Consider the following 14,255-nt stretch of genomic DNA (forward strand, 5'->3'; position numbering starts at 1 on the left):
GTGTTTTTGTGCATTTCATCTGCAACGAGGGAAAAAGCAGAAATTGGATAAATTAACTCACGAGGAGGTTTGAGTGGTGGCAGCGTAGGATGCAGATTTTTGTTACAGTAATCTTCATCTGTACAGCATTCTAGTGATCGCCTTTGACGTGAGTTCCCCGCGTCCTGAAAGACGGAAAAGTCATGTGAGGTACTTGGCTAGCATCTACAGTCAGCTTACAATTTCCTGCTTTATTAACTTAACCTCTTGTAATGCTTACCACCTAAATTAATTTTGGAAGGATTTGTGCCAGATGATGAAAAGAAAATGGCAGCAAGAGGAAGAAATTGTGTGGATTATAATGTTACTTTCATCAACTTACTCTGCACTGAAATTCAGATCCGACCAGCCCGAGGCAACCTGCCGTCTGGACCGGCACCCCTCCCTCATCCTCCACCATTGTAAAACAGTAGCCATCCGTCCTGCAGAGGCAGATTTAGCGACAGCAGGTAAGGCGACCAGAAACATGACATTTTATGAAATAAATACTTGCTTTTGTTGGTGTTTCTCTTTACCTGCATGTGTTATTGGTTGAATCTTCTGGGCAGTGGTGATAACAGTGACACCACAGGAGTCTTTGGGAGGATGAAGCAGGAGCTGTGCTGCCAAAAGTCTCCTTCCCACTCTCTGCTGCCTCCTTACTGGATGCTTTTAGCAGCATACTGTCCAATATGTTGCCTATACAACAGAGAAAAGAAGAAAATTACAAAAAATTAAATGGGAGAAAAAAAAAATGATGAAGATGCACATCTCAACTTTCAAAAAGAGAACATTGCTAGAGAGTAGGCTTGCAGAATTTGGACATGTGCTATTAAATAACACAACAAGTATTTGCAGTAGCATAGCCAGACTTGGAGGTTGAATAGTCTGCTAAAGTGGGAAACAAGTTGTACTGCAATTGTGGAATATGTAAAATTCACAGGCTTTAACATAGTCACTAATAGGACTACAACAGATACCCAAACAGTCACAAAATTTGTATTCAGATGGTATTTCTAAGTCAGGATTACGACTACCTCATGTCCCAACACAAGTCCTTACATTTGTTCATGTACAGTAGGCTGTGACGAATAAGCTGCTTTGTAATATATGTTAATAAAACTGTTTCATGGGAGTTGCTGTATTGACTCTGTTCTTGTTTTTTCAGTGTCTGATAAAACTGTGAAAATAATTATCTGCTTCCTTTGCTTTCAGATGTCTCTTGCTTTTCAGTTGTATTAATTTAGTTCTCTGATATGTTCGTTACATTAGTAACATTTTGTAAGTGGTTTTGTTCTATGACTCGGACTCTGCTGTTCATGGAGCATTTCATGAACCTTTAGTGCACCTGTAGCTTTTTAATCTCCCCTGCGGGAGAAGCTTAATATCTGCTCAGCGAAGCACTGAGCGATGAGATCCCAGCCAAGATGACAAATATCAACCCTGCGTACTCAGTATTCACATCATAAATCCAGTTCACATGAGCGAACCGACTCAAATGAAATATAATCGTACCTACTCTAATGAAACAAAATCTACTAAGATGCAAATAAAGATAAAATGTGCAAGAAAAACTTGACAACATTCCAGATACGGGGGAAAAAAACCCAAACTTTGAGCTCAAACACCTGCTATGAAACACGCTCTCTCACAGTCTTACAAATGCTTCAGCTCCCGAAGCTGTTGTATTCCCTCGTTATCCTATTTCAAAAGGGCACCTGTTTGTCACTTGAGGGGAAAAAAGGGATCACGGAAGTGTCTCTCCTTCATGGCTTTTAAGATATTCATTCATCTGAGCATGCTCATTGAGACCAGATGCTTACAGCTGCAAGCACAGATGGTCCAAAACAAGCATGACTCGTTCTTCGCTGAAATAAACTATGAGCAGATACAGAATCTGCTCTCCTACTCCTATTTCAGCCTCTTGAGAAGGAAGTGTGTGCAGGGTTAGAATGTGATAGTGTTTTCACGAGCAGCCTTTTCTTATTTCGGGATAGATTTTTTTTTTAAACAGTTATAGACATTTGTCATCTAGCACTTCCCTTTCTAAATGCCCCTCTTGTACACACAGATAATTATGTTGATGATACTGCAAAAGAGGGATGGTGGGGTTTAAAGGGGTCACATTAACAATTGACCAATTTGAGAGAAAGGGAGCGAGGAAGACTAGGAGGGGGAGAAGAATGGGGGATTAACAAACAAGAAGTGACAGAGCTGCGGGGAACTGGTGGGCAGTTTAGCAGCACACAGAGGGGACAGAGCAGAGGCCACTGGCCTTTTCCACCCTTTCTCTCACTCTGCCCTCCACCCCATCACTCCATAATGCTCACTCTCTTTGTGTTTCATTTTGCTGCAGACCTCAAACTCCCCCTTTCTTCTTCAGGCCATATCTCTTCTTGAGCGCCTCCCTGCTTCTTTCCTACATGTGTTCCTTCGTTTCTCCATTCAGACTTGCTTGTGTACTTTTCTCCAACCCTTTCTTCTTCTTCTTTTCTTTTTTTTGTTTTGGTTCTCACCCACATGACCTGCCTATCTTTCCCTACTGTGTTGTTTTCCTCTTCTTATCTTCCACTTTCTTTGCCCCGTCTTCCCTGCATGAGCCCACTGGATTGTCATGTGAGGTGCTGCTGCGCTGTTGACAAAACACAAAGCCTTTCACATCCATCCTGCACCTGGGATCTTTGGCTACTGCTCTGTCGTCGGCGTGAGCATGTGAGAAAGACAGTGGGAGGCAGACAAACAAGGAAAGAAGCAAAACGAAGGAAAAAAATGCCGAATGCCATTCATCCACCAAAACTGGAGTCAGTCCCAGGTGGCCAACTTAATGTTCTTGAACTTTTTGTGACTGTATAAAAATGAAAGGAACTACATTATACTCAAACTGTAACACTGGTACACTGTGACACTTTTTTGGTCTTAGTTTTCCACCTTTTACAAATAAAGGTCTTTTATCTTTACAGAGATCCTGGGGTATTGAGTCATTTCTCTATAAGCCTGTGCCATCTGTTTATAAGGAGGAAGAGTGACCAAGGTGAAAAATGCAGTTGGTTGAGAAAGTGCAAAGCTCTCACTCTATAATCTTATCTTCATGGAAAAGAAAAACATAACCTTGAGTGAATTTAAGACATTCAAGTCATTTATTTCTTTTTGTGTAAAACTGGATGTTAACTGATTGTGGCTGGTGAGAAAAATGTGCTGAACTTCTATCAATCAGCTCATTTGCCAGTCTCTCGTCAGAGATCCTGGTGGTTGTCCCCTAATGGAAATGTAAATAAATTTCAGCATGCACATATAATAAAATACTGTGCTTGCGGTTTGGTCTCAATTAGTGACCAATGGTACTGCTAAAATCTTGCCAACTACCACTAACCTCACATAAGCAAGTTAAGCGATTGAGGCCAGCAGAAACCAGTATGAGCTTTCAGGCCTCCCATATAGGCTTTTACTAGCTTGATGGCAGGATATAGAGGCCATTGTCAACACTCAATTAACAACCATGTCCATGCCCCCCACTCGGTCCTCGAAAAAAAACAAATAAAAAACCCCCAAAAGCTGAATGCATCTTTTCAACAAATGTCATTTTATGCAACGTGTTTCTTTAAAAAGGTGAAAGAATGAAAAACGAAATATATTTACAGAAGACAAAAACAATGACAGAAGTGATACTGTGCATGAGAGAGCAAGATGAAGAGAAGCGATGTGGACTAAGATAGACAGAGAGGAACAGTAAGAGAAAGAGCACGCATATTCATTAGTTATCCTGGCCATGTCAAACAAGGTCTACCAGAAAAGCTCTTTCACCAAAGTCCATGTAAACACTACCCCCTCCCCTTTTCCACTTACGACACACTCATTTGACAACATGGCTCCCCTTCTCCCCTCAAAGTAGTAGTTCATCTTTTTGGTGTTTGACAGTTCAGTCTGTACACTAAAAGAAACGCACAAGGTAAAAGCCCCCCCCCCCCTCGTGCTCTCACTCCCACTCTTAAGATTGTGTCTCTCTGTCTCTCTCTCTACCTTGATGTACATTCAGTTCCAGGTCTTATCTCCACGTTCTTGTTCCTGTCAGTGCTGAGATGAGCCGAGCCATCCCACATGTGGAGGAATGCGTTAATGAACCCCACTTTGCGATCTGAAGGCTGGATGCTTGGAAGTGAAGGTTGTCTGTCCTGCTGTTTTGGCTAAATTTGCTTTGAAATTCAAATGTGCTTTGCCTTTATCTGTGTCTCAAAGTGCTCTCTCACTCAAGATTATTTTTATTGTTAATTGGTATTCCATATGGTGCCTCGTTAACATGGTCAACCACACAGTGAGTGTTTGGGCCTTGCTATTTGTTTTCTAACGGGTTTTTTAAGATCTTGAGGAGAAATATCTGTCTGCAATTCATTTCTTTGGAGTTTAACGTCATGAATAAATATTTATGGAACATAATATTCTGATCAAAATGTTTACAGCCGATGGTAAGTTTAGAATAATGTACTGGGGATAAAGTGTTAATCTCCACTTCTAAATCTTAAACACTTCAAGCATAAGTAAAAAAAAAGTTGGAATACTACTTTAATAGAGGGAGAAATAATGCAATTAATAGCATAAAGACAGAAAATGAATCACATTTTTGATGGAAACTTCTCCAACCAGAAGTTTTGATTTACTGTCAGTTCATGTTTCTGCTTTTTTTCCCCCACTGGGGCGTATGTCACCATGACCATTTTTTTCAAATGTCAGTCCTGCTTTTATGTGTTCGACCGGTCAACCCATGCTTATGTCTGGACAAATCACATTACAGCTATCTCTACTGTTTAATAGGAGCTCCAAAAACAGAGTTGTAAGAACTATGATGGTCCTCAGACACAGATAAATGGGGGTGTTTCCAGCAACAGTTGCTATAGAACCACGAGACATTTCCTGTGGTCTGAGAGTGCCCGGTGTTGTATGGCTCAGACTACAATCAGCTTTTAAAAGATTTGCTTCAGCAAAAACAGCACCATAAAGGTGAGAGCAAGGGAAGCTGTTGCATTCAGGCTTTTTATCCACCAACACAACAACATAATCATCAGCCCTTCAGACATCCTTCATTATGCCACACTGATGCAGCATTGAGCCACTCTCTGCTTATACAGCTGTCAGCAGCTGCCAGCTTTATGCTGTGTGTGTCTCTGTTTGTCTTCTTTCATGGGAATTCCTGACAGGGGCCAACGGATGCTGGAACTCTGAAAACACATCGTTTTCTCTCCGTTTTGGCCTCCCGTCCACACTGAGACGGCGTTTTCGCTGATGGAAAACGCAGCTTTTTGAAAAACGCTCTTGAAAACGCATGCGTTTGGAAACGGTGCTTTCGCGTCACAGTGTGGACAGCGAAAACGCAGACTTTCTAAAATGATAACGCATTTTAGGCATGTGATGCAGTCATGTGACCAATTAAACTAAGATAGCAGAGGGCATTATACAGCAGTAGTTTTGTTTTCTCTGAATTTTGACAGCCCTATTAAAGATTAATATCAGTCTGTACATGCTCCAGATAGCTTTTCTTCAAATTCTTTAACTCGTAGCCTTAATTCCAGAAGGCCTTCAGCGTTCCCGTCAGAATGCAGGGAGATGATAAGTCCTTGAAGGAGGTGTGACAAAGCAAAGCAAAAAGAAAAGACAGAAAGGTGACCAGCTGGTCTGTTCATCAAAGGCTTCTTTCCTTCTTATGCTCATGAAGTCTGTAGGCTCCTACTCATCACAGAACAGCCCACATCAGTTCACAGAGAGCAGGCATCTGGCTGGATCGGTGAGTCTGATGCCACTGGTTGAAATCTGACTCAAACATTGTGTCCTAATTTAACTACATGCTACCACCTGAAACGAATTTTTTATTAAGATGGAATACACAAGTGAGTCAATGAGGATTAATGTCGAGGTAATACAACAACTTGACTTGCAACAATGTCTTCAGTGTTGAATGACTTCTTATATGAAACACTCCTACTTATCTATTGAAATGGCCACTGTAGGAGATAAATTAAGCTACAAAAAGCTTTGGTGAACTCCTATAGATGCACAGAAGCATCTGCTCTTTTATACAAAAGAATGCTTGTTTGAGAAATACAGCATGTACAGTGACTGAAACATTATGAATTTTTATATTCAAAAGCCTAAACCCCAGTTGGAGGTAACAGGTGTCACAATTGTGGCTATCAGCTTTCTCTGTTAAGCCAGGTTTTCTGCATCAAGCTCTGTGCGTGTGTTTGATGGATCATATTATTTCAATTCCTAAAAATGATCCCTGTGAGTGTTGCCTACTCAAGAAATGTTATCAGATATGGATAGTACAGGTTGCTCCCTTGCCACAAGGGGTCACCACAGCTGGTATCTGCACACGTTTGATTTAGCGGTTTTACGCTGGATGCGCTTCCTGATGGAACCTTGAGGGGATTTGTGTCTTCAGCTGGAATTGAACAGGCGACCTTTTGTTTGCCAAGAAAATATGTTAACCACTACATAATGATGATAAATTGGTGATTAAAGCAGTAGTTTTTCATATGGGGGCCACTAAAAATATTTGGGTGGCACGCCAAAAGCAGAACAGTCTCACGGATGCTACAGAAAATTTATAATCTAGGGATTTTAGAGCTGGAAAGATTCAACCTCAACACTAAGAAAATATAGATTAGAAATGGCTTTAGTTTGTCAGCAGATCACAGTGAAATTAATTTTATTGATTAAACAGATATTCTTGGGAGTGGGTTCTGTAGCTGAAATTCCACCAGTGTAAAAGACAACACAACCTACTCCCGACCACGTTCAGAATAGGTAACCATGGTGATTTAGCCAGGTAAGAAGAAAGCCTCTTTCATGACACAACTCTGACTTTAAGGTCACAATGGGCTGCTTATAAAATAATTTTGCTTAGCAGTATATCCATCTGACCACTGTTAGTTTGTTTTCTTGCTCTTGAATGATGTGGTTTTCAGACATCAGTCCCTTCACCCTACATGTTTTTAATATTCCAAAATACTTTTTAAAAGTAAGTAGGCACATTCACTGGCACAAATATGTAACCTATAAAATACAGGTGTATACTAATATATAAGCAATCACAGCAAAATGTCTGACCACCTTGTGTGTTCAAAACATATGATTATACTATCATTTACCTCACACTCTAAAAAAAGGCTTAAAACTAAAACATTACATGCTCAGACTATGATGCACACTCATTAATAAGCAGCATTAGGTTACAATATACACACCCTTTCAGTAAATTCAAGCTTGGCAGCTATTTTTATCATATTGGATATGCTATTCCCATGATATCATCATGTGACTCATTGTTCCATCATGGTGGTATGCAAAAACCATGCCTATAAACTGATAAACAATGGCCTCACACCTGCCAAGCTGATAGCTGGCCATAGCAAATGTAACAACTCAAGCCTAAAATTTCACCCAGAAACACACACTGTCTGATAATAACAGAGAAATAAAAACACAAAATCATTTCACAAGCTAATGCTGTATCTGGAAATGGAGAACCACGTTTGCACAGTGAGGATACTTTGCATTGTCGATCCTTTATGTGTGAACCAAAATTGCATGATTTTGTGCATTTGCATCACAAAATATATCCATCTATCCATCCGATACAAGTTCTGAACATACAATAAAATTACTGAGCAGCTGGAAGTGTTTCAGTGTGCAAAATGTCTAAAGGGTACAAACAAAAAGCAAACCTTTTAGAATTGCTTCCAACTGCGGTGACTTTGCACTGTTTCCCTTTCTGTCTCAGAAAGTTACAACTCAAGAAAAAATATACATGCATTGTACAAGATAACCATCTTAAAACTGTTTCAAATTGATACCTTCATTTTAATGAAGCTTGCTTTCTTTGCTCAGATGGAAATACGTGGTTTTTTTCCCCCTCCTGACAGAAAGAAAAAAAAAATGGACCCACTTTAAACACACATCAGCTACATGAGTTCTTTAAATAAATACTCCAAGTGACACAAACTTTAAATACAAAGCACTGCACTCATATAGGCCTCACAAATCTCAATGTGCATGTATTCCTTGAGGCAACACTGACTGAAAAATCAAAGTTCAAATGTAAGTCTGGCATTTGTAAAACCCTTAATGGCTCAGTGGGAAAACTGCTGGCTCCAAATGATCAAGACCAAACGTTTACCTTTATTCAACTGTAATGCACACAAATAGCTTGATTACAGTTAATGTTCAGATTAAGATAAAAGTTTGATTAAGTAGTTTACATGAGTCACAGTAACCCAGCAAAGAGAGAAACACTGGGGTCACTCTGTTATTAATGTCTGGATTTGAGACGGGACAAGAGAAGGGAACTGCTTTGACTTTGCGAGTGGTTGGAGGTTGACTCCCATCCACAGCCCACTGGGACTGGAACTAAAAACTAGAAAATTTAAAAACTATCAAAATATAAAAATGACACCATGGGTTTGTTTCTGAGACACCAACTGCCCGTGAACTTGTGAACTGGTCTGATGGTCTTTCCAACTTGGGTAATTTATAAGAATAAGCTGCTTTTCAAACCATCACTTGATACTATCTTTATCTAATAAGTTGGAGTTTCATTTCCTCTGATGCTGAACTCCTGTGACCTGATTAGATTCTACATATGAAGCCACTTTTTTCCATACCTATTAGTGTCAAGTTGCTCTTTTGGTTTGTAATGTGAAATAATCAAATAAAAAAATTGAATGCATATGCACATTTAAGCTACTTGAGATGTTTATTTCCATCAAAAGGTAAAAGAAAGAAAAACAAAATTAAAAATTCAGATTCCCATCAGCTTATGTTTAGATCTAATTTCAGGCTTACTATAATAACATTAAAACATGTACATAATACAAGCACATAAATGCATGATAATATATTTTAAATAATATTCTTCCATACCACTGATTGCTTCCAAGTGATTCCAACACACGTGCCCAACACCATCATCAAGTGCTGGAATTTAAATATATAAAAATGTATGCATCTCTGTAACTGCAGGTTTGCTTAATATCTATGAATTTTCATTTTAAAGTTCTGAATCAGCTTCGCCAGTTAGTTTATGAGTACAGTGGGCTGTTTGGGTTTTGGGTTGTTTGTGGAGCATCACAGGTGCAGAAAAAGTCCCAAACACAAATATGTGTTATAATTTCTCTAAACGAGTTAAAATCTTGATGAGACCATTTAGATTTATTTCATATAATGGAAGTGCATTCACTCTGTAAATCACTATAATGTCGACTAAAACTCCATTTAATACACACATGCACACACACAGGCACAAACTGTAATAGGAGACCATAAATTACCGTGTAATTCCTCTCTCTGGAATAATGTAGCATTCAATAGGGGCAATCAAAACACCTCACGTCAGTAAACCAAACCTCACACCTAAGGTACTGACACACACACACAGAGCAGTTGTCGTGCAGAACTAAAAGCCAAAGACAGCGTCTGCTTAGACTAAATGATAACGTAACGGAATGTAAATCAGAGATGTTCAGCAGTGAGAATGAGAACAGGCAAATATGTGTGTAGGTGAGTGTCTTTTTTTGGCAGCTTTGGGAGCAGAGGGTGTGCATGAGGTTTATGTGTGTGTGGAGGGAGGGCTGATGGTGTTAACATTACAGCTGCCATGTGTTTATTTCCAGGAGTTCTGGTCTATGCTGTCTCCGTCATCTCCACATGCTTAAACTGTTACTTTCCATCCATCTACACCCTGTATGTCTGCAGAGTATGTGTGCGTGTACGTATGTGTGCTTCGTGGGAGGATATTAATGTATTTCCTACTTGCATGTGAATAATGCGGGGGATGTGGACATCCATGTGCATGCATGGGTGTGAGTACAGTTGCATAAGTCTACATATGTTTATAGTTGCACGCGTCCCACAGTCTCCTCTGCGTGATTAGCTTCCCATTAACTAAGTCGCATATCACCCATCAGCACATCAGTGGCTCCAGGCCTTCTCTGCACTATCTAACTGGCCAAACAAGCTGTTGTCTAGACCCTTAAAGCACACAGACTCAGACACATACACACACACACACCATCTGGACACCGATTAGGTACCTATCAAAGCATACAATGACTCTATTGCAAAGCCATTTGGTTACAAGTCAACACATGACCTCAAGTTAAGTAGTGAATTTATTCATTTTCTCTGCCTCATTCTGTCTTTTATTTTTTCACCAAAGGCTCAAACTGAAGAATATCTAATGGTCAATATGTTTTAGAATTAAAGCACAGTTTGTGGTGTCGTCCTTAAAGGTTCAAGATACTTGACTCAAACAAGTAAACCTGTAGATGAGGTTATAAGGCTACAGATAGGAACACAAGATTCAAAAAGTGATCGAGTTAGAAATAGCTCAACAATTTTTTGGTATACAGGGTTCAGACAAAATGTTTAGTTTTTAAACAGAAAAAGGAGAGATTGAAGTATACAGTTAACTTTGTGAAAACGCTTGCTATGTCTTAAAATATAAGACGGGCACTGATTTCCTATTGAGACTGACATTGACATGGATCACTATTTTCTCTCTGCGTGTCCTTACGTTCATTTACCCTCTTCTTCATGTTAAACAATACCAAATCTTTGCTCTATACTGAATATCTCTAAGAAGCCTGAACTCAAGTAACGGGCCCCAAACAACGATCAATTACCCCCTCCACTCCCTGCTCGCCCTCCCCAATCCAAAAAATAGTTCCAGGTGGTGAGACTGGGAGGGCAGGATATCATGGAGGGAGTGCGAGTGCATGGAAAACCCTAAGCCCTCATAGTCCCAGTGCACTAAGGTTGTCACAGCCAGCTTTCCTTTGCTCCACTCCCCTTCACCTGTTATCTGTCTATCACTTTATTGTGTTAGACCATGTTGGGCAGAGAGTGATCAACTCACACAATCAGAGTGTAAAGACGTTTTTCTTGCATAATCGCAGCAAATTTGATTTCCAAGATAGAAGTTTTGTAATTTGATGCCTAGCTGTCATCCACATGCTGAATTTACTAACAGGCACCCATTGAAATTTATATTAATAAGCAAAATATATATAGCACAAGTGATTATATGTCTTTGGACTATTAATACAAATTTCTGTTCTAATCATTCCGGCAATAGTTTGTAGGATTTTGCTGAAACTCGCATAATATCAGTGCTTATTATTGTATAAAAATTATCTTTTCTTTCTACACTGCCTCTCTCTCTTTCTCTCTCACCCACACACACACACACACACCCCCACACACACACACTCAGCTTCCCCTGCTCCAGCTGTGTCTTAAGAAGTCAGCGCCAGACCGGTAATCTGACTGGGATAGAAGTTACTGGATCTGTATCCATTACAGGATGTAATACCCCTCTATCCCAAACTCTCAACACTTCCCCTTTCTGCACCTTTCAGAGGTCATTCTAAGATGACTGTTTCCTTCGTTTTTCTCAGCGCTATAGCCCCATCCAAATATAATGCAATTTGCTTATTGCACATTGCTTTGTAGCTGATGGTTACCCACTATAACAGCCATTCCAGGTGGTGAGAGTAACCCTTTAACCCTTTATTGACCATGGGCCCACCGGCGGGCCCATTTTACAGGTAAATTTGAAGGTCCGGTCAATAAAGGGTTAATGCATTTTACCACAATCAAGTTTCAACCCATGTTGTGCATTACACCAGTGGTAGTTGCTTCACCTGAGAAAAGTTTAGCTTTTTTACTTTGAAGTTGCTGATTTTTATTGGTATTATATGGTTTCTAATCACAACATCATCACAAACCGAATACACAGAACTGCTGGGCAACTGACACTACAGCTACAGGAGTTGCTCAGCCAGGGTAACCCATGCTATGAAGCTCCCAGCACACAATTTCTGTGCTGATGATGCTGCTGGTTTGAAAATCCTGAGTCAGCAGAGCATTACCACTATGCACCTGAGCACTCAGCAACCCTCAGCACTCAGTAACAAGTTGCTGGAGTTTTTAAATGCTTCCATTCTCCAATAATACCAATTAGAGTTGATCGTAGAATATCTACAAGAGAAGAACTTTCATAAACTGGCTTGTTGCAGTAGTGACATCCTATTTGCAGTATCACACTCAAATTCAGTGAGATCTATAGAATGTCCCAGTATTTTACAAATGTTTGTAAAGGCAGACTGCATGGCTAGGAGCTTGGTTTTATACATCTATGACAATGTAACTGAAAACACCTGAATTCAAAGATTAAAAGGAGTAGCCCAACACTTACAGGCTCCTTAAGTGTCAGTATCAAAAATGGTGTATTTGAGACTCATATCTGTGTCATTACTTTTATAGTAGAACAATAAATTCTCAAATGTCACCACATTAGTCTTCTGGGTACCAGGTTGTTAAGCCTGGTCAGGCCATGGTTTTTGGTGCAAACTGAAGAAGAAAAAGAAGGAAAAAAATCACATACAAAATTGACAAAGGGAAAACAAATACTAATAGAAAACCAATAACAAGCACTAAAATGTTCCCCCTCTGGTTCAACATTACAGTCAGGACATCAGTAGTTCTAATGAGGTATCAGTTTTCTGCACGTGAACAGAACACATCCTGTCAGAAAGCTTTAAGGGTGAGGAATGGAAAGCACAACTAACGGCACGGTACACTGAGTCACATCTCAAGTGCTTCTTTTCTTATTTTTTAAAGCTGTGTTTTATTCCAAAATGCCTAATGACTTCCTCAGAGCAGAGTATCTTGAGAGACCCTCTCTGCATCCCTAAATGCAATTGAATGAATTCACTTGGAGTTGATGGGAATCACCTCTTTCACTGCTTTTGATTTTCTCAAAAACTAACAGCCAGGGCAATCTGTAAGTATGAAGTATGTCACTTTTACAATAAACTCAAAGAACTATGGCAAATTCTTAGGAGCTTGAGAACACAGGCAGCAAGTGTGATGTGTATATCTTGGCCAAAAACCAGGTAAATGTTTTATTCAGATAAAATAACACCTGAAATTCCACAGAGAGCAACAGTCTCATTAGAGAGCAGTGACAAAAGCAAAGCAACTGGCGGAGCTTTGACTGTGAAAACTGATACAGCTGTGCTTATTTCCACCAAGGACAATGAAATGTAAGCTATCACGCTCGCTCCTCACTTCCCAGAACTCACATTGAAGGCTGCAGCTTGGTGTAGGTGGAAGGTCACAAAAGATTTGTGTGTATGAGATTCATAAAGTGTGCATAAGAGTGTGATTTCCCTATACTACCCATGCCCACTCGACAATAATGAATACAATGTTACCTATTTGTTTACCGCACAGACAATGGTGTATAAATGCCAGAGGGCAAACTGTGACTTTTATGCAGACACAACAGAATAGGCATTCTACTGGCTGTTTAGAAAATTAACTACTCCAGTTCACCTGTGGCAACATGAACAAGGAATCCCAAGTCTAGACATCTATTCAGTCTACCAAGTTATTTGTGAGTTGTTATGGAACAAAGACAATACACCGAGGAAATTAAGATACAGAAAGAGAAAAGGAGACGGAGACAGTCTTGTACATAACAACCACCTCGCTCCGTCTCACAACTTCTTTTAATTGACAAATGTCTGCCAGTTGAGTCACAGCTGAATTTATTGCCAATCAATCATCTGTATGTCAGCCGATGAATAGGCCTGTTGCTGGTCCAATCAGTCATCTAAGCGTAAGCCAATAAATGCGACTAACAGGCCTCAGGAGAAATGCTTTCTGAATACAGTTTGGACAGTTTGGATCAGCACAGTCCCTTTTTTGTGTTCCTGTTTATTCTGTGAATTTTGCTGATGCCAGCAAATAAAATAAGACAATGAATTAAATCCTAGCATCTCAAATTCACACGCTAAGAATTTAAAGGCTATTCAGCACAGAGCAGTGTTCTAATGTTTACATATAAATAGTCATTTTTCATTCTTTTAGCTTCTAAATACTGGCAATGCCGGGAAGGATTTATGAAAACTGGACTGAAGATTTTCTCAGCAAATGCCTTACAAATAGAAAAAAAAAGACACTGTGAATGACTAACTAGGAGCATAACACAAACAAGAAATCTTGGGTGAGGTCCAACATTGTGTCAGATTTAACAGTTCTTCTTTGCTGGCAGCTGTTCTGCGGCATCTTGGACGGAGCAGTCGGCGTTACCATGAATCTAAAACATGTAGGCACTTTGTCAGTTTGCACCCCTGTGCACTCAGGTGTGCAGTTTCATGCTTAAAAGCACATAATATTTAAAA

The 14,255-nt window shown here is 39.8% G+C and overlaps 1 protein-coding gene across 2 annotated transcripts in view; it reads right to left on the reverse strand.

Annotated features, from left to right (window-relative positions):
* bmpr1ba (bone morphogenetic protein receptor, type IBa) overlaps positions 1-14,255 on the reverse strand; it is a 51,438-nt gene that overhangs the window by 5,299 nt on the left and 31,884 nt on the right. For both annotated transcript variants that reach the window (XM_063489745.1, XM_063489746.1), the window contains 3 exons: positions 555-717; positions 362-461; positions 62-164 (listed from right to left, as the gene is read on the reverse strand). In XM_063489745.1, the coding sequence (XP_063345815.1) occupies positions 62-164; positions 362-461; positions 555-717 (366 nt within the window). The remainder of the gene's footprint in view (positions 1-61; positions 165-361; positions 462-554; positions 718-14,255) is intronic.

This window comes from Pelmatolapia mariae, linkage group LG12 (genome assembly GCF_036321145.2).
Source record: "Pelmatolapia mariae isolate MD_Pm_ZW linkage group LG12, Pm_UMD_F_2, whole genome shotgun sequence".
NCBI classification, from domain to species: Eukaryota; Metazoa; Chordata; class Actinopteri; order Cichliformes; family Cichlidae; genus Pelmatolapia; species Pelmatolapia mariae.